General features: G+C 26.9%; 2 protein-coding genes and 1 pseudogene across 4 annotated transcripts; all 3 read right to left on the bottom strand.

Moving 5' to 3' along the window:
- Window positions 1-3,452: 3,452 nt before the first annotated feature.
- Window positions 3,453-25,013, bottom strand: LOC107168935 (lysophosphatidylserine lipase ABHD12-like). Of its 3 annotated transcripts, XM_089214995.1 has the most exons (12): window positions 24,906-25,013; window positions 23,431-24,155; window positions 21,341-21,489; window positions 19,922-19,961; window positions 18,870-18,988; window positions 18,028-18,133; window positions 12,288-12,481; window positions 12,075-12,207; window positions 10,368-10,485; window positions 10,054-10,215; window positions 6,333-6,454; window positions 3,453-5,407 (listed from the first exon to the last, which is right to left on the bottom strand). In XM_089214995.1, exons 4-12 carry the CDS (start codon window positions 19,945-19,947, stop codon window positions 5,371-5,373), a joined length of 1,017 nt encoding a protein of 338 aa, XP_089071121.1. In that variant the 5' UTR covers window positions 19,948-19,961; window positions 21,341-21,489; window positions 23,431-24,155; window positions 24,906-25,013; the 3' UTR covers window positions 3,453-5,370. The 3 variants fall into 3 exon arrangements, with proteins under 3 accessions (XP_089071121.1, XP_089071124.1, XP_089071117.1); XM_089214991.1 differs by lacking the exon at window positions 21,341-21,489 and having other exon boundaries at window positions 3,454-5,407; XM_089214998.1 differs by lacking the exons at window positions 21,341-21,489; window positions 23,431-24,155 and having other exon boundaries at window positions 24,906-24,987.
- LOC149060770 (uncharacterized) lies at window positions 12,507-13,552 on the bottom strand. Its single transcript, XM_089215014.1, has one exon. The coding sequence runs from the start codon at window positions 13,539-13,541 to the stop codon at window positions 12,789-12,791; it is 753 nt and encodes a 250-aa protein (XP_089071140.1). The 5' UTR covers window positions 13,542-13,552; the 3' UTR covers window positions 12,507-12,788.
- Window positions 15,786-16,608, bottom strand: LOC149060769 (uncharacterized; annotated as a pseudogene).
- Window positions 25,014-25,102: the final 89 nt, after the last annotated feature.

The following is a 25,102-nucleotide window of genomic DNA, read 5'->3' as shown; positions in this document are numbered from 1 at the left end:
GATATAAAAGGAAATTTTTTTATGAATTTCTAGCATAAAATAATTTATGAATTTTCGTGATTTTTACGTATGTTATCAAAATTCAAACTTTGAATCATTGTAAAAAAAAATGTTGACAATGAATTTATTTTATTTTTCAACTGCTATTGTTAAAATGTGTTAGAAGCCTTGTATTAAATTTTCAAGCTTTTCTACCGAACAAATACATTTTTATCGATATTTATAGAAAAAAACTAAAAAAGTTGAAAAATTAAAATGTCAGTAAACAACTCAAAACAAATCTAAATATTTTGAAAATTTTATCAAATATAGAAAATGCCTATATAAACATTAAGTGAAAATTTCAAGTATCTGCGGCCATTTGTTTTAGACTTTTAGAGTTACACCAAAATAAGAAAATCACTAAATGTGAAATCCAGTGAAAATCCAATGTTGTAAAAATTTAAATTTCAAATGCTCATAAAGATTTAATTTGAATTTCCGGTGGAATTTTTATTTGTGATAAAGATTGAAAAGCTTGTAAGGAATCTTGTATTAAATTTTGAAATCTTAGATTTAAAAAGAACATTTTTTATGAATTTCCAGCTTAAAATAATTTGTGAATTTGCGTGATTTTTACGTATTTTGTCAAAATTCAAACTTTGAATGTTTATAAAAAAAAATTGTGACAATGAATTTATTTTATTTTTCATCTGCTATTGTAACATAATGTTAAAAGCCTTGTATTAAATTTTCAAGCTTTTCTGCCAAATAAATAATTTTTTATCGATATTAATTTAAAAAAAACTAATAATGATCGAAAATTTCAAATGCCTATGAATAGTTAAACTTAAGTCAAAATTTTTTTTAAATTGCATGGTGGATAGAATATACTTATATAAACATTCGGTGAAAATTGCATGTATCTATGGTCATTCGTTTTAAAGTTACATCAAAAACCAAAATCGATTTTGTCGAAAAATGAGTTTGCGTAAAATTTTACGTTTTTCCCTTAATTTTTAGTTTGTTTTTCTCGATTATTTAGAAAAGTATTTTTAAGAATTTTTTACTTTTGACCCCCCCAAAGTACCAACTAGATTCACATTCTGATCGAACGAGGTAGGTACTGAAGTTAAAAATCGAAGCATTTTTACTGCCCCAAAACGTGATGACAGGCTCAAAAAAAAATAAAAAAAATAAAAACACACATCATGGTAAAATCAATACATTCATCGCTCCGCTCAGAATCTAAAATTGTAGCTTATAGCACCCATGAATTATCTAGTAAATGTGGATAGTTCTTTTAGGTATATCGTCTATCATCTGTAAGATTTATTATGCCACGGACATTTAAATTCCGCACTGCGTTTTGTGACATATGGTATAAAAAAGTAACATTAAATATTACAGTAAATAAACATAATGTATGTAATGAGTAACAACATTTATTTTTATATGTTTTAATAGATGAAACAAAATAGAAGACGAATTTCCCGATAATATATTATAGTTGTAGGAGTAACATAATATAGATCCTTCAGCGATGATCACTTGTTGTGGTCACTGTGATATTGTTGGTTAAAACAGTAATACAGTGTTATATTTTAATTATTTCGATTGTTAAATGGTGTACGTTGGAAGCAATTGGTGTATACCTACAACATCTTACTTCAATGTTTGCATATATAAATTACATTATATTATGCGTAAGGGATCGTATATATTAAAAATGTGATTGATTAGGTAAACTATGCTTAGGATGCTGACATACAACAATTATATATCATATGGTTATTTTATATTAAAATAAAAAGAATAAAAATCGTAAGTACAATTAATAATTAAAATGTCCAATGTTCAATAACTAATAAACAATTTTTAATCTATGTTGATACTCAATGTACTAAATTATTTTTCATGTTATTTATGAAAAAAAAAATGATATTCTTAGTTCTTACTTTATTTTAGTTTAGTTTAAGTATTGGTTTTAAAATTTTTTGCTCAGCCACATTGGGTATTGAGCTTATTTAGTTGTTTTATATTAAACATTTTTTATTAGTTATTGAAAATAATAATATAAATTAACCATATAATAATATATAATTGTTGTACATCAGATATTATAAACTTACCTAACGTAACATAACTATATTATTTGCAGCATCTTTTAGTCAGTTACTCGTCGTTTAATTTCTCAATAAATGTCTACAGTAGTAAAATATTTTATTTTTCATATTATTTAAATATTATAGGAAATTAAACATATTATTTAAAAATATTTAAAGAGAGAAATTAAAATAAAATTACTAAAGGATATGCAATTTTTTTATTACGTTTATTAAACACTTGGTATTTTTATAAATTGTGATTTTTTTTATAAAAATTTGTCCAATATGTTAGTTTTTATTTTTATTAGTAAGATTTGTTATATTTATTTCTTCTTTTAATGATCATATTTTATTTGGTTTTACGCCATAATGATTAGTGAGTAGGTAGGTAGGTAAAATATCTACTACAATATGTTTATTATTTAACGTTTTTTTACATAATATAAATATATTGTTATAATACGTAATATTACACGTATTACCTATCTATTCATAGTCTTAATTTTTATGAAAAATATGATGTAACAAACTTCATAAAATAGGTTCCAATTAGTTTCAAATTATTGATTAGGTTAGGTTATTTATAAAAAATATTGGTGAAGGTTCCAGGTTGATACAATAACATAGGCTGCCCCTAACAGAAAAAATATTTTCCGGGAAGAGTATGAGATTCCAAATTTTGAAAACTAGGTTTTAATTATTTCCAAATTAGTTCCAAAATATTGATGAAGGTTCGAGGTTGATACAACAAAGCGGAGGGGGCAACTTCACTCACGTGTTTTCCTATTATCAGATCAATGATTATTGGTAATAGTATATATTAATTATATTATTAAAATTCAAAAGATTTCACTTCTTATTATATAAATTAATATTAATTACATCATGGAAACGTAGCTTTAAAATTAAGCAATTATTTTTTTAATTATTAAATTTTAACTTACTGGCATAATAAAATATGACATAAAAAATGTACTACTATGGTTCTTTACATTCCCTTGAGTGCGAATCCTATTTTCAAGTTTGTGTGTGATTTATTCATTATAACATGTATTTATACTTATTTACATATTGTTGCATATTAATTAATATGTAAAAATATTACAAGCGTAATAAAGTTCCTACCAAAACACCACTGTCTGTCAACTCAAACTAATTAATGTTGTAACTACTGCACAGGAGATTAAAGGAACATGGACATCACTTGATTGGATTAATTTGCCAGATTAATGAACATTTGAATTCTCAATAACACGTTTATACTTTTAGTTTCTACACTGTTAGTTTTATTTTGTTTAAGCTTTTGTCTAAAACTAATTAAAAACGACATTATGTATATATTATTTTTTAATTTACATAAAACAAGTTATAGGTACTTTAAAATAAATAATATTATTAATAACAATAATAATAATTAATAGTATTATAATTACTATGATTACTATACATATTTTTAATATTATTTATTTTCAAAAATCTGTGAAAGGCTAATTCTTAAACGATTGTCTCCTCATATACTTGAAACCAATATTCTTCCTCCTGCACAATTTGGCTTTAGAGCTAAACATAACACGATTCACCAAGTCCATAGAGTGGTTGATGCTATAAGTACATCTCTCGAAAAAAAATGCTATTGCACAGCTGTCTTCTTAGACATATCCCAGGCCTTCGACCAAGTATGGCACGAGGGCCTTCTGTTCAAACTTCGCAATTGTTTACCCCCACCGCTCTTTCTTTTAATTAAATCCTACCTTACAAATCGCCACTTCCAAATACGTTATGGCTCATCAACTTCAAATATAACCCCGATTTTCGCCGGTGTACCTCAAGGAGCAATCCTCTCCCCCTTGCTCTTTAACATTTATGCCTCTGATCAGCCAACAACCCCAAACACCTCTGTTGCCGACTACGCAGATGATAAAGTAATTTTTTCAATTCACAGCGATCCAATTATAGCCTCTACTAATTTACAGTCTCATTTAAATTTACAATCCGAATGGTATGAAAAATGGCGAGTAAAAGTAAATCACAGCAAGTCAGTTCTTACAACTTTTACCCTTAGACACGGTCAATGCCCAAATGTTTCAATTAATAACATACCTATCCCATCACTCAATGCTGTTAAATATTTAGGATTAATCTTTGACCAAAAATTAACTTGGAACAAGCATATAAGAGCTAAGAGATTAATCCTTAACGCTCGATCTAGATCGCTAAAAACAATTTTATCAAAAAATAAATTTACTAACTTAAAAACAAAACTACTTGTATATAAAACTCTCCTTAAGCCAATATGGACATACGGGTTACAACTCTGGGGATCTGCCAAAAAATCAAATCTAAATAAAATTCAAGTCTTTCAGAATATTACCCTCAGAAAAATCACTAACGCTCCCTTCTACGTCTCTAATGTAACTCTCCACCAAGATCTAGGTATTCTACCTGTTGTAACTGAAGTGAAACTATTTTACAAACGTTTCTTTGACAAACTTGAAAATCACCCTAACCCACTTAATAAAAGAGCTACATACCTTTTCACTCCCTGGAAATCCTCAACGTAGACTCAAAAGGAAATGGTGTCGTGACCATTTAAATTAAATATCCCACAATCACCCTAAATATTTCGTCAAGTAAATAAGTGCCACTAATGGGTGGCTTCTTCATCAAGCAATCCATGTTTTTTTTTTAACTCTTATCGTATACGCTGATTGTGCAAATTGTATAGATTGTGTATGTGCATTTGTAAAATAAAAAAAAAAATATTATTTATTATTGTATTAATATATTTTTATAGGATTGATGTCACTAGTTATAACATTCTGGTACTTGAAAAATTCAATTAAAATATTTTAAAGTAGAGAATAGTAATAACTATTAGTGTCATATAATATTGGCATCTTATTTTTAAGAGTTACACAAATACATAGTTCTTTTATTAGGTATAATAAATAATTATAAAGAAAATAAATACAAGTAGGTATTTGAACAAATTTTTGTTCTTTTAAAATTTTAAACATTATCTTAAAATAAATTATATACGACTAATGACTATAATGGGCATAATATATCAAAAAAGTATGCATGGGATGATAGTTAATGTAAAGTTCTTTAAATGTGCGTTTTAAATTTTTTTACAATAAACAATATTTAACAACGATACAATTAAAAATAAAAAAAAAATATAGTAAATAATCTCATAAAAATGTATAAAATATACTTTATATTACTATGTATATACACGACATTCGATGGCAATTTTGAAGAGATTATGTATTTTCACCGATCAAGACGTCATTTTTAGACATTTCTGTATAAATTTCCTGAAAATGATAAAACATAAAAGTACATGTTACATTACAAGGAAGATAAAATATCAAGGATTTGTGCCTGCATTGAATTGGGATCCGTAATACCCACAACAAAACTTAGAAAACAGTACACGTAAAATCCATAAATGATAACGCGTGAACGATATTTTTATATACACCCACTTTACTTTAAAATAATATATGGGTGGACTGAAATCCGTTAACATTATTAATTATAAAAACATAATTACATATTATTATGTTTTTTATATGTTTTTTACGTGGTTTATTTTCAATTTTGTGGTTATAATCTAGAGGTGCCCAATTTAAAGTTTGTGATCCACATGCAACTCATGTCTAATTAAAAAATAAACTAATATTCACATACCAACGATAGAATACGATAAAATTATAATAAGTATTTATAAACATTTTGGCTCTTAATGTCATTGTGTTTATTCGTGTGGCTCGTGGACATATTCATGTTGGCCACCCCTATTATGATCTTATGGTTTGTTTTCAATAATAATGCATTACAGAATATTGGCACGTATAGAAAATTATATAAATGAACATCTTCAACAACAATTCATAGATTTATTTTTTATTCGAAATAATTTTCGAAATAAATCCTAATATTTTAATACTTAGTTTTCAAGTGAAGTTTTTCTATACTAATTAGTGCCTATACCAATTAATAATTAATATCGACTATGAGCACCCAAATGTTTACTGAATTTTTTATTTTGGTTAAATATTTAATTACCTACGTACAATTTATAAATTAACCATCAAAAACCCAAGTAAATAATTTAGGTGTATAGCTTTAAAAGATATCTGTTAAATATTGCATAATATGAGACAAATACAAATTGTAACAGTCCTATAAAAAATTGATTAGTGATTTTTAATCAAGATAGTGCCAGTTGATACTCACTCAATCTTTTTTTCAATGTCCTTATCTCGACAAATAAATTGATGTCCAAATCCGTACTCAGCATCGTATAAAACAAGTTCAGTCAGTTCACTTTTCCGACTTGCCGTAATGTAATTATACAACTGTGAATACCAAAAACAGTATTATGTAAATATATATTAATTCATCTCAATATTATTCACATAAAATTTAAATGTATGTTGAGTTTATGGATAATATGTAAAAACCATGTTATTTTATATATAAGTGATTTTAATTATACAAAACAATACCTCTTTCAGGTATGTTTTTTACCTAGCATTGTGTGCATTAAAATTAAATGTGCTATTATTACAATTTACACATTTAATTTTTTGTTAAATTACAATAATACAAATATGATTACAGACCTGATAGTGATCACTTCATGCACTAGATATTTACTCACTGTTATTTCATATTTATCAGTAGTCATATTTAGCGTAACATGTAATTATTTTGTATTCATAACTATGTCAAATAATGAAAATTAATAATATATATTATTTTAATAGTTTAATTATGATGAATCGGAGTATTAGAATAGACAACATAGATACATCAATGCCAAGGATAGGTTCAGGTTAGGTCCATCATAGCATTATTTTAATTTATTTAGTGCGCAAAAATCCTTGTCGTAAATTAAAAAAATATATTTATACGTGTATAAACGAGTCTCGACAATTATATGTTATGTTATTAATTTTTGTTTCATAAAAAAATAATACCTATGTATATATATAGCCATATGGGTATTAATTTTTGTATGCTGAATTATTAACACACCAATTAAAATTCATAAGTTTCCACGGTCATATTAAAATTAAAATTAAAATTGGAAGGTACAATGATTTTTGATCAAAGAGCCTTTTTAATTGAGTTGGTAAATTAATACATATAATATTAGTGAGCATAGTGGATCAAACAAATTTATAAAAAATAAAAAATATTAATTTATGCAAATCTATGAAGAGTAATTTTATTTATTATTAGTATACGATAGCGACCTGTTAAATGTGTACCTACTGTACCTACTGTATAATGTTAAATTTGTATTGTATATTATTGATCTGGGGAGACCGGATCTATAAACTTTTATGAATATATTATTTTAAATTTCAAGCCAAATATTATTCGGAAGGGCTATAAAAAATATTTAACGTGTCACGAATAAGACCACATTGATCCAAATTATTACTAGAGCAGTAAAATAGTATTCAAACTAATATTAAAAAAAAAAAAATAATTAAATAATATCAATTTTTGCTTAAAACCTAGATTTTATAAACATATAGATTACAAAGATAATTTTTAACCAAATGCATTTAATACATCTTAGTGATAAACAGCTGAAATTGCAAATTAATTTATGTTTTAAAAAATAAATGATGAGTCATTATCAGATGATATGTATGAAAATCATTTATACAGTTCGAGAATATTGCTTAAGTTCATAAACATAATGATACAATGTAATAAAATATAATATAACTAATGAATTTTCAGTATTTCCTTTTGGTATAATGCTGAGTAAACATACTGCTCTCCATATATAAACAACTTCATGTATTTATACTTATAATATACAGATATCCTATGATGTTATAAAAATTTAAATCAATTTAAAAATTAAATATTTAAATAATATTTAAAAACTAATCTGAAAGTTTTGGAAAATAGTTTTGAAACTGAGTTTAATTCAGTCATATTATATCACTGTTATCTATATCTATAATTAGTCCAAAAATATAAAAACAGAGGGCTTAGCAAGAATTTAAATATAACTATATAATTATGTTAACCTTAAGAGGAAGCCACACCCACATGTGTTGTTTTCGTCTTACAAGTGCATAATTAAGTAAATTTTACGCTCAGCTGTTCCAATTTAGCTTTGTTATTTTAAAATTTAGAGTGAATTGACCTCTTAAAAAAATTAAAGGTACCTAACATTATTATCTAAGTTATCATAGAGGCTTTTCATTATATTTTAATTTTAAAGCGAGTTATGTGTACTTTTAAAATTGTAAATTGTTTGAATATCTTAGAATTTTTAAACTAACGGAGTTAAATTGGAACTGCTGAGTACAAAATTTACTATGTAACGCACTCGTAAGACGAAAACAACACATGCAAGTGTTATAGCGTCCTATTAATGAGTTAAAAAGTGTTATGATAATCAATGAAATTCTTCTAAACGATCACAACCACTATACATATTAAGGTTGTTCATAAAAATCCCAACTCATTCGAATTGTTCATATCATTATCTTATATCTAGAACCTTTAAAGGTATCATATTCATTACAGCTATTAATACACCATTATCTATGATTTTATAATTATTTCTATTTTGGTTAAATATTTTATACTCTAATACATGGGGAACAATGTGGATCTAATTTATCTAATGTAGATATGCAATTTGTTAGGAAAATAGGAACATTAAATTTGAAGGAAAATGTTAGAATAATAGTTGATTAATATGAATATTACAAATTTGAACAAGTAATAGATCAAAAAATAAAATGATAATTTATATTTTGTAAATGTATTTTTAGTAAAAATACTTAATTAATTCTAAATTTCTCCTGGGAAATGATCTCCAATCTAAAAATGGTTTAATTATTAATTTTGATTACAACTCTATAAACGTAAATAAACACGATACTAAACAAATTAACAGATTGTTGTGAAATTTCATAAAACCTACGTTCAATTATAAATTGTAATGTATTTACTATTTACAGCATAAATTATGTAGATAAAACGTGTAAATAAAGTAAATACAAAATAAAATATTACAATATTACCCAACCAAAATATAAAGTAAGACGTAAGTATAAAAACCCAATAATGTCAAATCCGCTTTATATAAACTACGAACAGTAAACCGATTAAGTAAGAAGAAACATTATTTCATCTTGAATCGCAGTCGGTGGAAAATAATGCAATTCAGGTTTTTGTCACACACCAGGACGAATAGCTATTGCATAAATATAGAATAGACATTCTCATGTAAAAGTAAAGTAGATGACCAGACACAAAATAATTCATTCATAAATAATCTTCGTAGCAATGAGATAGAATTCTATGAGCACACTACAGCTGATAGACAGGGGAAATAATTTAAAAATTTCTTGACCTTATGAAAAACTAACATTAAAACTATTTGTCACAATTAAAAATGTATTACAAATATTTATATACATAGAAGTGATCAAACTCCTCGGACTTTCACGTATAGATAATCTACAATCTCGTGTAATTTAATTAAATGAAGATGAACTAGTTTTCAGTCTTTTATTTGTACTTCCATAAAACAATTAAAAAATTATAGGATTTAGAAATTTAAACATAAAAATATTCCTTTAGAAGGGTTTCTGGATATATTAGAACTGGAGGATAAATATTGAAAAAACCAATAGCATCGAGAAAATTAAAAAAAGGGATAAGAGATAATCAATAACAGTGTTTGAAATGTTTTCAGTTATGCTAATTATGTAGGTATATTATATATTTAATTTAAAATATTGTCAAATATTGAAAAAAAATATTAAATTATGTTTTTATAGATTTAAAATAATTTTAATTCATAATTGTTACAAAAAAACATGGTCCATATGTTATATTATATCCATGTATCGTGTAAGTGCGTAAAATGATATTGTCAAATATTCAAACATAATAATATTTTTACGCTTACGTTTTCACTGAGCTGGTATGGTATTATAATGTCATCTCGAGCATGTAATATGAGCACTGGAACTTTCGCATTTTTCAAGTTTTGTTCTGTATCAAAAACAATTCCATTTTCAATGACTGGGTCAATAATTAAAAAATCGAACCAAGGGAAATAGCGAAGGACCTAATGAAAACACATTATTTCTCATTAATAAATAAATGTAATAGTTTAATACCCAACATATTTTAATGGACGAGCAAATGGCTATATTTGTTTGGTAAATATATCATACCATGCAAAACAATTATGAATAAATAAGCATATATTTAAATCACCGCAGTAGTTGAATATTCTCTAATTGCTTCACTCATTTTGTTAAAAGGAGCTTCTAAAATAAGTCCATTGGGATAGATGTTTTCTTTTTCCAATAACGAAAACGCATGTGCTCCAATTCTAAAAAGTGAATGAAACATATTTAATTAATTACTAGTCAGCTTAATAAATATTTTACTATTCTATTCCTCAGATACAGACATTTTTTTAATAAATTATTATGAACTTTGTAGCATGTATTTATTTATTAAGACTTTTTTTTTGTCGTTGACATATTATAAACTATCACTAACCTAACGAAACCTATACTATGTTTAACTAGATCACAGAAAATAACAGTTATTCATTAGTTGTCATGCTGTGCTGTACATGTTTTGTGAGTGATTAAATAAAATTTATATCCTATACAAATATGAATTTTTTTGGTGGGTAAGATTTTTTAAAACTTAAACAAATACATTTTAAAATTACATACAAACAATAGAACCAATTCATAACGCAATGTAATACAATTAATCATCAGAATAGTAAAAAATAAAATATTAAGTACATAAATTAATAATAAAAAAATGTATAATAGTAGATTAGTAGATAAACTTTAATATTAACTAAAAAATACGAGTTTCTCATCAATACTATGAATGGATTTGCATAATAATAGATTGCATATTATATAAGTTAGAAGACAGAAAGCAAGTTTTAATCCAATTAAATTGCATACACTATGTTATGAATTACCAATGCTTAGGAATTTTTATCAGTGATTATAAACATTCATTTTCTGTGTTTTTAAGTTCATGATAGATCCTGAGTAGAGTTCAGGATTGCTAAAAATAGTCAATATCTTTTTAATAATGAGCATTCACAAAATTTAACTATACAAGGTGTTCCTTGAGGATTTACCCGATGCATCACGATATCTCCCGAAATAATGGTGATATCGAAATTCTAGTTTTGTTATAAGACTCACAGGGATAATAACTACAATTATTTCATATTTTAGTTTATTTTAATGTTTTAGTAAAAAAGTTAAAAAATATTTTTTTTATTTAATTATTTCCGAAAAAATCACTATAGCCGTTTTTTAGAGTTTATTTTTCTTAGATTTTTTTTTAAATTTCGAATTATTTAACACTATAGTGTTATCAAACATGTAAAACGCGGCAGTCCGAACGCGTGCATAGTTAAAATCATATCTTATTTCTTCAAAACTATGACAAATATTAAAAACCAGGAAATTAATGAATAGTTTAAAACGTCAATATTTTCATAAAAATAAACTCTACAAAATAGCTATTTTAATTTTTTTTGAAAATAAATAAATAAAAAAATTCATTTTTTACATTTTTACAAAAACATTGAAATAAATTTAAAAAATAAATAATAGTAGTTCTTATCCCTATGAATCTTATTATAAAACCAGAATTCTGATATCTCCATTATTCCGTGAAATATCACAATGGATAGGTTCATCCGTGCGTGACACTGTATATATTTTCAATTGTTTGCTTAAAATATTTTTAATTATCTGAAACTACTTTTGGAAATTTAAATTGTAAGTTTTAGAGAGAATTTGTGTTCTAAATACAATGTAACACTGATTTAAAAATTATAATTTTTCGAAACTAATTTAAGAGAAAATATAATTTCTTATATTTTTGTTTTTATTTTTTACATAGTTAATGATATCTATGCAGTATGTATATTACCCAGTGCCCAGAGAGTGTCCCCAACCAAAAATCGGAGATCCATGCGCGCGTTTGTAAACCCATTTAAATGTCTCCATTGCATCCAATACTAAGCCGGTCTCATCGATTTCGACGTCTGTAGAATCAGCATAACCTTAAACGAATTGGTTTTGTTAAAATAAAAAAAAATACATCAACGAAATTAGGCAAAAATAATCAATAATTGTACTGTACTTCTGTAGTCTACGGCTATCACGTGACAGTTGATATCCCGGAGTTTGCGATACAATTCTATCCGTTGCTTGTTCGGTCGGGCACCAGAGTTACCATGCATGTATATAATAATTGGTTCGCCATGACTCAAAAGTTCTTCGTAATAAGATTCATTTGCTACGTGTTTCACTAACAAATTTCGCGGTAATAAATGCCTGTAATATTGCAGTATTAGTAGGATAATAATTTGACGTGTTAGTACTTAGTATAAAGTGAATAAAATACGAAAAAAAAATGTATTTATGAAATTATAATATTTTATTTTTATTTTTATTTTAAACGCCATACAGCTTTTACAATATATTACTTATTAATGAATATACATTATAACATATTTTTTTTTATATACACATCCGAACATAACACATTGAATATTAATAAATTAAAATGTATACCGTAGTACATAGTAGGCTCCTGATAATTAAATTTAACGGAACAAAAACCTAAATTAGAAAAAAATGTTTAATTAGTTTGACTATTAACTAAAGACATAGCTCTCCTTAAAGGATCATCATCCAAATAATTTTTTGACACTGAAGTAAGGTAGTTGGGGTCACGAGAACGGGTTGTACCTGGAATGCGAAAACCTATTCTAGATAACAAGTATGGCGAGTCAATTATACCAGAGACTAAACCATTTAAAAGTTTAATATCACTCTTATTTCTTCTTTCGCTTAGGATGGATAAATTGAGTGCTATTAAGACGGGTTCATGATTAATGCCCATAGATCGAGAAACCATGTTTAAGAAACGATGCTGAACACGTTCAATTCGAATAATATCACATTTGGTCCTTGGAGACCATACCACAAATCCATACTCTACAATTGATCTAACTAAAGTAGTATATAATATTAACAAACATCTTGCAGACATGACCGACCCTGCATGTCGCCTTATAAACCCTAATGATCGCAATGCCTTGCCTACTATCCAGTCAATATGAGGTGCAAACGATAACGTTGGAGTAAAAATAAAACCTAAATCTTCAATTTGGTTTATTCGCTGTAATATCACGTTATCAATAGAGTAATCATATTGAATAATTGAGTGATATCTCGAAAAAGACATAACTTTACATTTATGAATTGCCAACTCTAACCCAACTGTATTACACCAATGGACTAACTTATTCAACGATTCTTGTAACGAAATAGCATCACTCTCAGATTGAACGCAATTAAATAATTTTACATCATACGCAAATAATAGCATTTTGCTGTCAAGTGCCCACCTTGTGGGACTCCGGAAGTGACTAAATATTCCGCGGATTTTCGATTAAATAAGGATACAAACTGTCGTCGACCGGTTATATAGGATTTGAACCAGGATAGTAGAGGTTCACCTACCCCCAATCTATCCTGAATATTAATTAACACAATATGGTTTATGGAGTCGAAAGCTTTAGAAATATTAGTGAATATCACATCAACTTGACTCATATTTTTGAAGCTATCCCTGATAAACGCAGAGAATTCTAAGGCACTAGTTGTCGTGAAACGACCGCCATAAAACCCATGTTGATTCGTTGATAAAACTAGTTTAAATCTACGTTCAATACATTTATTAACAATCTTTTCGGAAAGTTTACCAATTAGAGGTAAACCAGAAATTGGACGATAATTAGATACTGACCCTGGGTCTCCTGATTTATAAATAGGTGTTACCTGGCTCGCTTTCCATATTGATGGGAATATACCTTCGGCTAATGAGAGGTTAAATAAGTACAATATAGGGTATTTTAAATGTACCCTAATATTAAATAAAAAATCGAGCTGATAAACCATCAGGCCCACGACTCTTAGTTGTTCTCAGGGATAATAAATTTTCTTCTACCTCCTCAAGTTCAATAGTAAGTCTAGAAGGCAGAAATATAAATGGTTTAATGCCAATACTTTCAGCATTCCAATGTGGGGGGATGGTAACGGTGATTTATAAACGGAATTGAAAAGAAGTGCAAATAGATTTGCAATATCTACGTCTGATGCAATAATATCACCATAATGCATCACATTTGGGATACCTGATGTATTTCGGCGATTATTGATAAACGACCAAAATTTATGTGGGTCTTCTGAAGAGAAGTATTTACCTTACTTAGATAGGACTCATATGCCAACCTTGACTCAAGTTTAACTTGAGCACGTAAAAACGAAAATCTATGACGATATTGCATTGTGCCGAATTGTTTTAGATTTTTTGTGTGCAATTTTTTTTATCAATGATTAAATTTTTCAATTCAAGTGTTACCCATTTGGGGAAAGTTGAGTGACGAAATGTATGAACTGGTACATATTGCTCAATTAATTTTATTAAAATTGTTTGTAGACGACTAGCTGCAGCTTCAATTCCAAGATTGTTAAACTCACTTTCCCAATTAATGGAGCTCAGAATATTAGTAATCGAGTTATAATCGGCACAATTAAAATTACGGAATGAGTGTTGATCATCCAATTGAGGTGGCACATCGTGTATGGAATATGTAATGTTTAATGGTGGATGATACTTATCTGGCATAACTAATGAGTCTAGTGATGTGTCAACAACTATGTCTAATTCAGATGTGAAAACAAGGTCTAGGAGTGTACCAGCCTGGTTTCTATTGTTTCTAAAGGAATTATTTTGAGAAAAATCTAAGAAACGATATACATCATCTATTGCCTTGACATTATCATTAACGGTACCCGATAATGACAATCCCAAAACACTATTATGCCAATTAACATTTGGTAAATTGAAGTCACCACATATAATTCCCATATTACACCCAGAAGACTGCCACAATTCATCAACAGTTTCAGCATGTGCCGTGTATAACTCGATTGGGGCTGACGGTGGTATATATACTCCTCCTACTAGTAATAAATGTTTCTTAGATATTGATAATTTAATAAATAGCCGTTCGACTGACTGTACAGCACAACATAATAAAGACGGACATAATGTCTGTCTCACCGCTATCAAGACCCCACCACCTCTAGTGCATGTATATATGATATATGCATTTCTATCAGCTCTAAATATTGTAAATCCAGTAAGACTTAATTCTGCATTCAGAATATCCGAGGAGAGCCAAATCTCAGTTAGTATAGTAATAATTAGTCATAATTAAGTATAGGAAAATTAGATATTGTGATATCATGTAACTTAGTCTGGAGTCCACGAACATTCTGATACATGATTTTAAGATTAAACTTAGAACTAAGACTAATATTAAGTAAGTTACATTGCAAATTATAAGATGAATTATTTTTATTATTATTTGAATAAATATGCGACTTAATATTACTAACAGGAATATTGGAATTAGTGTGTTTTTTTTAATAAAATCAGTAAATTCTATTAAAAAATTATCAAACAATAGGTTAGTATTAGTACATTTATTACAAATTGGATTAAAAGAAACATGCAAATTAGAATTAAGTAATTCATTAAGGTATGATTGATTATTGACTGGCCTCAATCCCGACCAGTGACTCCGTTTTTTGAGTGTGACTGTGTAACCGTAGGGACACCTTTAACATAAGATATTACTAAATTTGATTCGTCTGATTTATTTCTATTCTCGAGTTCTATATGAGCAGTACGGAGTTGCTCCCATTCCAACGAAGTCTTGTCACGGATTATTCGAAGACCATAGCGAATACTACTTCCGCTTCTAACTGCCTGCCTGAATTCGGATATGATTTGAGCTGCATTTTCTTTTGACTTACAAATTATTTTTATCGGTCTAGATTTCTTGGCCTTATTATTACCAAGGCGAACTAATTTGAAATCAATAGGTAAATCAATTTGAATGGGTGGCAAAGCACTGGATAGCTCAACACAATCATCGGAGATTCTTTGATTAATTGAAGGTGAATTCGACTCAGGAATACCATAGGTATATAATTACGTTATATTCAGAAGAATTTCTCTCAGAAATTTCGCGAAGTCGCTTTGACGACACTTCAGATGCCGAAGTGACGGCCGGTTTTGATTCCAACTGAGCCACTCGAGCAGAAAGTGCAGACGATTCCTGGCGAAGTGCCATGTTCTCGTTTTTAAGCTAAGAGATTTCATTTTTTAAAGAGGTCAAACATCCATGAAATTCTTGAAATTGGACTGATTGAGAATTTTGTATTTTTAAAATAGCTCCCATTAAGTCATCATTAGAGTAAGTATTATTGGTCCGTTTAGACATCGAAGTAGATGTACTACCATTTGAGGCAGTACGAATAACAAGACCACTTCTTAATGGGCTACTTTTAGAAGAAATATTGGATTTAGTTGTCTGGTTCATGACAAGGCAAGATAGGTAAATTGTTGAACAATTAAACTAAAAATACTGCCTTGAATGATTCGAATAGGCAAAACAATTTGCAGCAAATATGCGACCCAGAATAATTATAATATGTAACGGTTTCAAATTGAAGATAACGCTGTTCCATATTATTACGAGTATTAATGACACGGAGTGTTCGATCTGACCTTGACACGTGCCGGATAACTATTATCGCGTTTGTGCGCTGTGCAGACCAAAATATAACGATGAGATATAATATTGTATTATTACCTTAATAAGTCTGTTGAGATGTAGAAAACGGTCCTTAACGGAAAATAATTTAAGCGATCAGACTCAACAACGACACCTGATCACACACGCACATTTTTTACATATTATGTAGGATTTTTAAATTTAAAAAACGGTCAACTTTTTACAACTAAAAACGTGAAAGTATTTAACGTGTTTAGTATTTAAATCAATGAAGAATACACTTCTAATAATATGTCAAAAATAGAGGCAAAACACCAAAATTTTTGAAGTGTGAATTTATTTAATAATAATTATGTATTGCAAATATCTGATATTTTCAAAACACAATAACTTCATTTACGAGCTTCAGACAATTCTATAAAAAAATTGCTTTAATTGTTTTTATTTTAAATAAATGTTGGATAATCGTTCCCTGTGACACAAGAATAGTTCAAAATTAGAATCGCTTGCTCCGTATTTCACAAATAAGTTAATATAATATGTTATTGTATTAGTAAAATAATAATATAATGAATAAGTGTCATTAGAAGTGAAATTATGTATTTATGAAATTATAATAATAAATGGCAGATAAGCGGTGATATGCAAAGTATTAATTGAAGAGTGAGTTCATTTATGATTGTTTTGTTCAAATGTTTGTTGTATGCAAAGATAAATGAATTGGTTTAACAAGTTTTTAAAAATTTATAAAAAATCAGCACTGTAGTTTGTTTATTTTATATTTCGACTTCCAAGGAATGTTGCTCTAAATTAAAACAATTAACAGAAAAAAAATCGTCGAAAGTTTAAATTGAATACAACGGAATTTCCATTGGATAATTTATTTAAAGTGCTTACAATACAATTGATGTGTAATTACGACAAAATTCAGGTCAAATCCTATTTTATTATAATACTTGCTACTTAATTTTCACGAATGAATACATCAACACTAAAATCAAAATGTATTTGTTTATTTTTATAATTAAGAAGTTCATAATTTCAATCACTTTAATTGTCATGCATAATATTTGAATACTAATAAGCTTAATATTAATTTAACTATCACAATTCACAATTCTGAGTTACTTGACGTACATGAGTAAATGACCTGTTATAAACATTATGTTACCTAATACGTTATTCTGTTTCATTATTTTTTGATCATTAAAAAACATTGCTTACCATACTCCTAACGTAACACCGTCTTTTGTATCAATGTAAAAGTTTCTCGTCCCATCTAAACCATAGACTTCCGGATGACTGTAATTCTGTACGTTAGGCATATAGTCTAAAATAAAATAAATGTACATAATGTGCTCGCGATGAGTATTGAAAACTTTAATGTTGCAATTTTATTCAATTTTGGTGACTTAGCAAAGAATTCCATTTATGTAAGCATCTATCATTACGTAATAATTTATATAATAAATTACTATTTTAAATTTGATACTACAATAGAAGGTACAATACATGATGTCTATTTATTGTAAAATAATAATGATAACAATATTTTAAACGCATATTGTATTAATTGAAGGCAGTAGATAGCTTAAACATCCTGCAGTGATGTTTGATTTTTTTTTACTATAACAGTGTTGGAAAATATAATATTTTTGACAAGATAACGTGTTATGACATGTACATTTTCTGGAAATTAATTAATATCGATGTTTCAACTTACTGGTCATAATATATGGTTGTAGCAATCTAGTCCTAGGTGTCCAACAGACATTCTTGTTTGATTCGATGAATAATACACAATATTGTTTTCATTGAGTACAAAAAAAAAAAATATAGTCCCGAATATGTTGTTATTTCATAAATATAAGTAAGTATGTATCATATTTTTTAAGTGAAAACAATAATTTAAATATGCATGTAATTTTCTAGTAATTACCTACTTTCTTTTCTATAATCCACTCGTTGTACCTATCCAATGCCTTCAATTGTACAATTTTGATGTTTTCGGAGTTTGTAATAACATTAAAACAATAATATATTTAAATTTGTTTTTTCATAATTACCATGATTCAGGAATATCATACTCTTTTGAATTGAAGGTGAATAACGCCAAATAGTAGGTATGAGTAAGAAAATGATGACGAATGCAATACCGAAAAAGCCCACCGTCGTGCTACATGCCCTTAAGAAATACAATTTGCAATAATTATTATTTTAAATAAAAATTTGATTAAAATCGTTATCCATTATATGAATATTCTATTTTATGTACAAAACGTTTACTATATTCTACTACTATATTATAAATACACTAATATGCAACTGATATACAAATTATAATATGGTAAACAGTAATTATTCTTTTAAGTATACTATTATTATGATAAAAAAAGTGTGATAATTTAACTCTAGTAATGTATTAATATTATATAAAAAATAAAGACTAAAAAGATATGTTCACATTGTGTCGAGTTATATCTTTTGTATGCCAAATGTTTTTTTTTTAACTTACTTAATCATATATATTCATATTCAATTAAAAATATATGCTATAATGTAATAGTTTATCGTTATTTTATCACACTATAATTTAATGTTACCATGGATTTAACTATATTCAACTTTTTACTGTGTGGTTACATTTATTTTTATAACAGCTTTACAGAACAATATTTTAACTAAAAACTTCAAGTAGGTGCAATATCAATTAATATTTATATTGAAAAGAATTGTATGATATTTATTTTATGATAAAAACTATTGATTTGTATATAATTATAAAATATGGTACTTCAGGGTATAATGTGAACATATATGGTTATTGAAGCAAAACAGTATTAATTTTATGTCACAATTACAATTATTAACAATTTTTGAACATAACTTGTTATTACTTAATAATGTGTTACGTATTAAATATTCCATAATGCCATGCACGTAACTCATTGGGGAGATGTAACCTATTAAAAATAATTATCTCAGTGTTTTTTTTTTTTTTTTTAATCAATAGATTTCAAATGTTTATATCGAAATATATTACAGAAATTAAAACAATAGCTTCTAGTAGACAATTTATTATTAGTCATTATTTTATTCGTGTTATCTGATCACTTACTTTCTCTTGTTGCAGTTAATAAACATTGTTGAAGCTTTGCCTAAAAAAAAAAAATATGTATTTATAGGTGAATAATATAATTAAGAATAAAGAATGCATTATATAGTAATATGTTAATTAAATATTATTATCGATTACAAAAGTCTTTGAGTGAATTTATATTATTTTTTAAAACATCAAATAGGTGAGTGATTTGCCCAATTTTTTTTACATATTCTTCTTCTTACATCAACTCTATTCAAGTAACCATTTTAATTTGTATACTTAAAAGATATAAAATAAAATATACTATAATATAGTATTTTGGAATTAAATTGGAAGATTTGGGTGCATGTTCACTGTAGACTACACTCGAAATGTATAATTATAATTTATCAAAATTGGTAAATTATAAAATATTGTAATATATTATTAACAGATGTTAAGGAATATTAGTAGATTATGAAAGATATATATATATATATATATATATATATATATTGATGACAGACATTACGTACAATTTAAACATTACATTTAGTTTTAAACTTCTCTATTTGTAAAATAATAAAATATTTATATTTAAGAATATTTTTTACTTCAGAATTCTTAACAATATTTAACAGATGCCTTGTTAGAATATGCTTAAATAACTAATGACTGAATGACTGAAATCAAAAACAAATTTTAGGATTTAATTTATGATCATAATTAGTGTCAGATATTATAAATTGATTAAAATTGAAGAACTTGATTTGTTATTTTTTAGTTGTACATAATATTTGAAATAACCACTAGATAGCAGTACGTAATACAATTTTTCATAATGTAATAGTTATTGAAAGGTTAAAAAATAAGAATTCAAACGATAATGTTTTAAATAATATGTTTATAAAAACAAATAAATGGGATTTAACTCTATGTCAACAGTTCTATAATTATTATATGGATATTAGTTTTATCAATATTTGAGTTAAAAAGCATTTAAATTATCCAATCATGAATAATTTTTTACGGTACAAAGTGTACTGAATAAAAATTTATTAAAGAAAATAAATGTTATAATATTTATTAGAATTATACTAATATATATATAAGGTGACAATGTTCATGTAATATAAAAAAACTGTGAGTGTGTTCAAGCATAAAGTTAACCTTCATCTGTAGTTTTTAGTGATATTTAGTTTTTTCTGAAAATTAACAATGTCGCAGAAACTGATGAACTGATAGTATTTTAGGTTCGAATTCGTGATACAAATCATGATTTTAATTACTTATTTTTTTTTTTTTTGCTTAATGTATTCTCATTTCATTATAGGTTTATTTTGAATATTATTTTTTTTTTAAAGCGTTTAGTTAAAATCAAATTATCATTAACCTAGATTTGACGTTTTTTTCAGTCATTATAATATTCAAAATATAAAATAATATTATTATTACCAAAAATAATTGCTTTAATAGGTATCAATCAAACACATTGTATCCAAATATTCCGCACGCCGTTTCTATGGAACGGACAATCGAGAAACTGGGGTATCAAATATCAAGTCGGAAGCTCTCCATCCAGATATCATAAGTCACATGATGGCCTTTTTAATTAAAACTAATGTTATAAACAGCTTATAATTTCTTTTTATTTATATAATATGTCAATACTGTATCCTTAAAAATTGTTAACCTTAAACTCTTTGTATGCCATTGGGGCCATAGACACTGATGAGGCTTGTAAAAAAAAAATCATTGAATACGAAATTTGATTAATGAACAGTATAAATTATTAAATATATTTTATGATATACAATATACATATTTATATTAATATTAGTTATGCCACGACTGTGTTCGCAGTGAATGTACCTATAGCATTAAATTAAATGCAAATTAAGGTGAGTTGTTGAATTGTGTGGATTCATAATTATTACACGGTGAAATACGCCAATACTGAATCATGGCTGTTGTCCATAATAATTGTTAACGTTCGTTAAGCAAAATGCCGGAAACAGTTGTTTATAAAATAGGTATATTAACTTTGCTAAAAATATTTTGTTTGTGTTGGTTCCGTGAAAAAACATTTTTCGTTTACTTACATTATTATATAATATTGAGGTAACGGGATTGATTTATATAAGCAGGAAAAAAAAGAGTTCTGATTGAAGTTTGTTCTGACAAAGTGACATGATGCTCAAAAGCGGAACTATTCAGTTTTAAATGGCTCGCATGGTTACGCGAAATAATATTATAAATAATATTATAAATAATATTATTATCAAAATAATACACTCGTTGCATCATTCACTAAGTAAAAACTAAAAATAAATATTTATATAAATTGAAATTTGTTTGATAAATGTAGGTACCTATATTATTAATAATATTACCTAATTCTTGATTTTTTTTTTTTTTATGTTTAAACATAATCTCTAATGAAAATAATGTATTAGGTATGTTTTTATAATATTTTAAGAAAAGAAATAGCTTAGAGTTTTAATTTTCTAAAGATTCAAAATTGCAAACACGTAATATTTTCCTGATTTAACAATGCGTCAATGTAAAATTTAAATCCGTTTGTTAATGTGATATTATGTTTTTCCATACAAGGATTTAAATTTTACATTGACACATTGTTAAGATAAAAATATGTTTTGACTTATTCGTGTGAATTAGCGATAATTATCATATTTTTAAAAATTCCTATGAATATTGATTGTATCTAGGAACCTATTTTAAAATATACTATACTTCTACTTGTTGGTATAAAAATATTATTTAAATGTCACTAATACTACAATGCTGAATACATATAATATTATAACATAATAAAGATATATTCTTTTTTAATATTATATACTTAATAATAATAATGATCTTACCAAATTAATTTTTACTTAAAAAAAAAACATGTTTCATTTAATATATTATAATAAGTGTTTAAAGTAAATGTATTTATTATTTTTTTTTATTGGTTAGGTTATTAGCTTTAACAAAAGTATTACAGTTTTACAATACTATATGATATTTTACAATTCAATTTTTTTAGATATAAAATTATGTTTTGATGATTAGAAAATGAACCAATTACTTCGTACAGGTTGTCAGGGTCAAAGCAAATTGGTGCTATTTTATGTATGCCCGGGCTATTTGGATTAGTTTCTGGTGCTTATGTATATTTTTTTTTCAGAATGCATGTGCCCGGTAAAAGCCTTATTATTACTTAAAACAAATGACAAGAAATTGTCAATTAAGTTATATAGGTATTATATATAAAAAAAAAAAAATAATAATAATAATGAAAAAAATTTGATATTAGATCATAACACCATAACATATTATAAAAAAAATAAATATTTTTTGATTTATTTCGTTTCCTGCCAACTTAGTACGTATATTCAATGATTTTTCTTACACGTGATAATATAAATCAATAGACCAGAACTAATTCATTAAAGTAATTTTAATGATGATTATTTCACAAAAGAAGATGTAAATCGGCTTATCAAAAAATGATAAAAAAAAAAAAACAAAGTACTCACGTTTTTTATTCGGTAGATAGTAGCAGACGACGATTTGATTTTGATGAAAATTATTATCAATGTACTGGTAAATTAATTAATTTTGGTACCTATAATATATTTTATACTACGAGTCACATCGGAAATATAATTAAGAATTCATGCCACGTCAGTACAATGTTTATGCCGTACTGGCGTGCGTTGTTTCATACTGTACAGTCTGCGGTCTAATAATTAAGCCGGTGTAGAAAACGAGTTACGTGGTTACATCCAAACAAACCGGTCGACACTTGGTTAGAAATCAAATGAAATAATTTTTAGGCAGGTCCATCCAGACCATACACCATAGTGACCACGTTAAGGCAACGAAAACATTGTGTCACGCGAACATGAGGTACAATATTATTGTAAACACGATTGATCGCGAATGACAATAGACATAACAATAGGTAGTAATATTATGTGTGACTGAACATAGATTTTTTTTAGTTGTGCGCTTTAATTAGTAAGTTATTGATATATTAAAAAAAATATGCTACAAGGCGATGCGGTTATTTCGCAGTTATTTCCGTGCATTGTACGACACAACGACGACGTCTATCACACCGCACTCCCCGGCTATTGCAATTTTAAACATAAGTTTAAAGTTTACCATACACGCTAAGCATAAATTAGCTGTACTAACAGTTTGCCAATGTTGTTAAAAAAACGATTGTGTCTTGTGTTGAAATAAATTATGGTGAAAACTAAAACAAAAAAAAAAAAGACTGAAGTTTCAAAACAAAACATTTAAATTTTATAATAATAAAAACATATTAGATAGTGAATAGTATCGGTTTATCCGAATTGGTTGCTGGGTTGTTACGAATGGGTTCCCGGGAAAAAAGCATATTCAATTTTCCTTCGCATTTTATTAGTTATTAGTTCATGGCACAGTTCTTATCTAAATCATTTTTTGTACATTTGTACTTAAAATGTTGGGAAATATGTTATAATAATATTATTAGATCGTATTTCACCCTTTTTGTAAGTGTTTATCGCAGTGCGATAACGGTATCTCTATAAACCTATAAAGCTGTCCATCTAACTATCTGCTTATATGTACTAAATGTACATTGTACGACTGTACGTGTATCATAATATAATAGCATATAAGTTCATATTATTACAGTCGTACAGTGTTATATGCAGCTATATAGCATCCAATTCGGATGTGTTCCACTTACCTAGAATATCGGGAATTAATTCGGATGTCAATTTTCAGGTATGGGAACAGATTCGGATGCAGTTGTAACGTGGTCGGGGGAACGACCAGTTAAATATAAGATATCCAGTGAGAGTCGTAGGACTCTATAGATATAATTACCGTAGCCAGGGGTAGATATATATATATATATATATAACAGGATCTTAAATATATTTAAATAACTAGGATTCCGTTTCAGTTATCATTAAGTTTTGTTATAGATTAAACACTTACAAATAATAATACTCACAAGCTATATAAATTATATTCTATCCAACTATCTGACTGTATCGTAGTTATACGGAGTTCGATGTTTGTTGAGTGTTGAGGTCTAAGGTACACCGTGAACTAACTTACTTCATACATGGTGTGTATTGACCATAGGTCTTACAGTTATGAGTGTGTGTTAATATTATTGTATTGGTCAGCAGTTCATCGTACATAATG

This window comes from Diuraphis noxia, unplaced genomic scaffold, assembly GCF_037042655.1.
Source record: "Diuraphis noxia isolate RWA-SAM2 unplaced genomic scaffold, SU_Dnox_SAM2 contig0001, whole genome shotgun sequence".
In the NCBI taxonomy this organism is placed as follows: Eukaryota; Metazoa; Arthropoda; class Insecta; order Hemiptera; family Aphididae; genus Diuraphis; species Diuraphis noxia.
The sequence above is the reverse complement of the archived record's forward strand: the minus strand, read 5'-3'. Positions and strand labels throughout refer to the sequence as shown.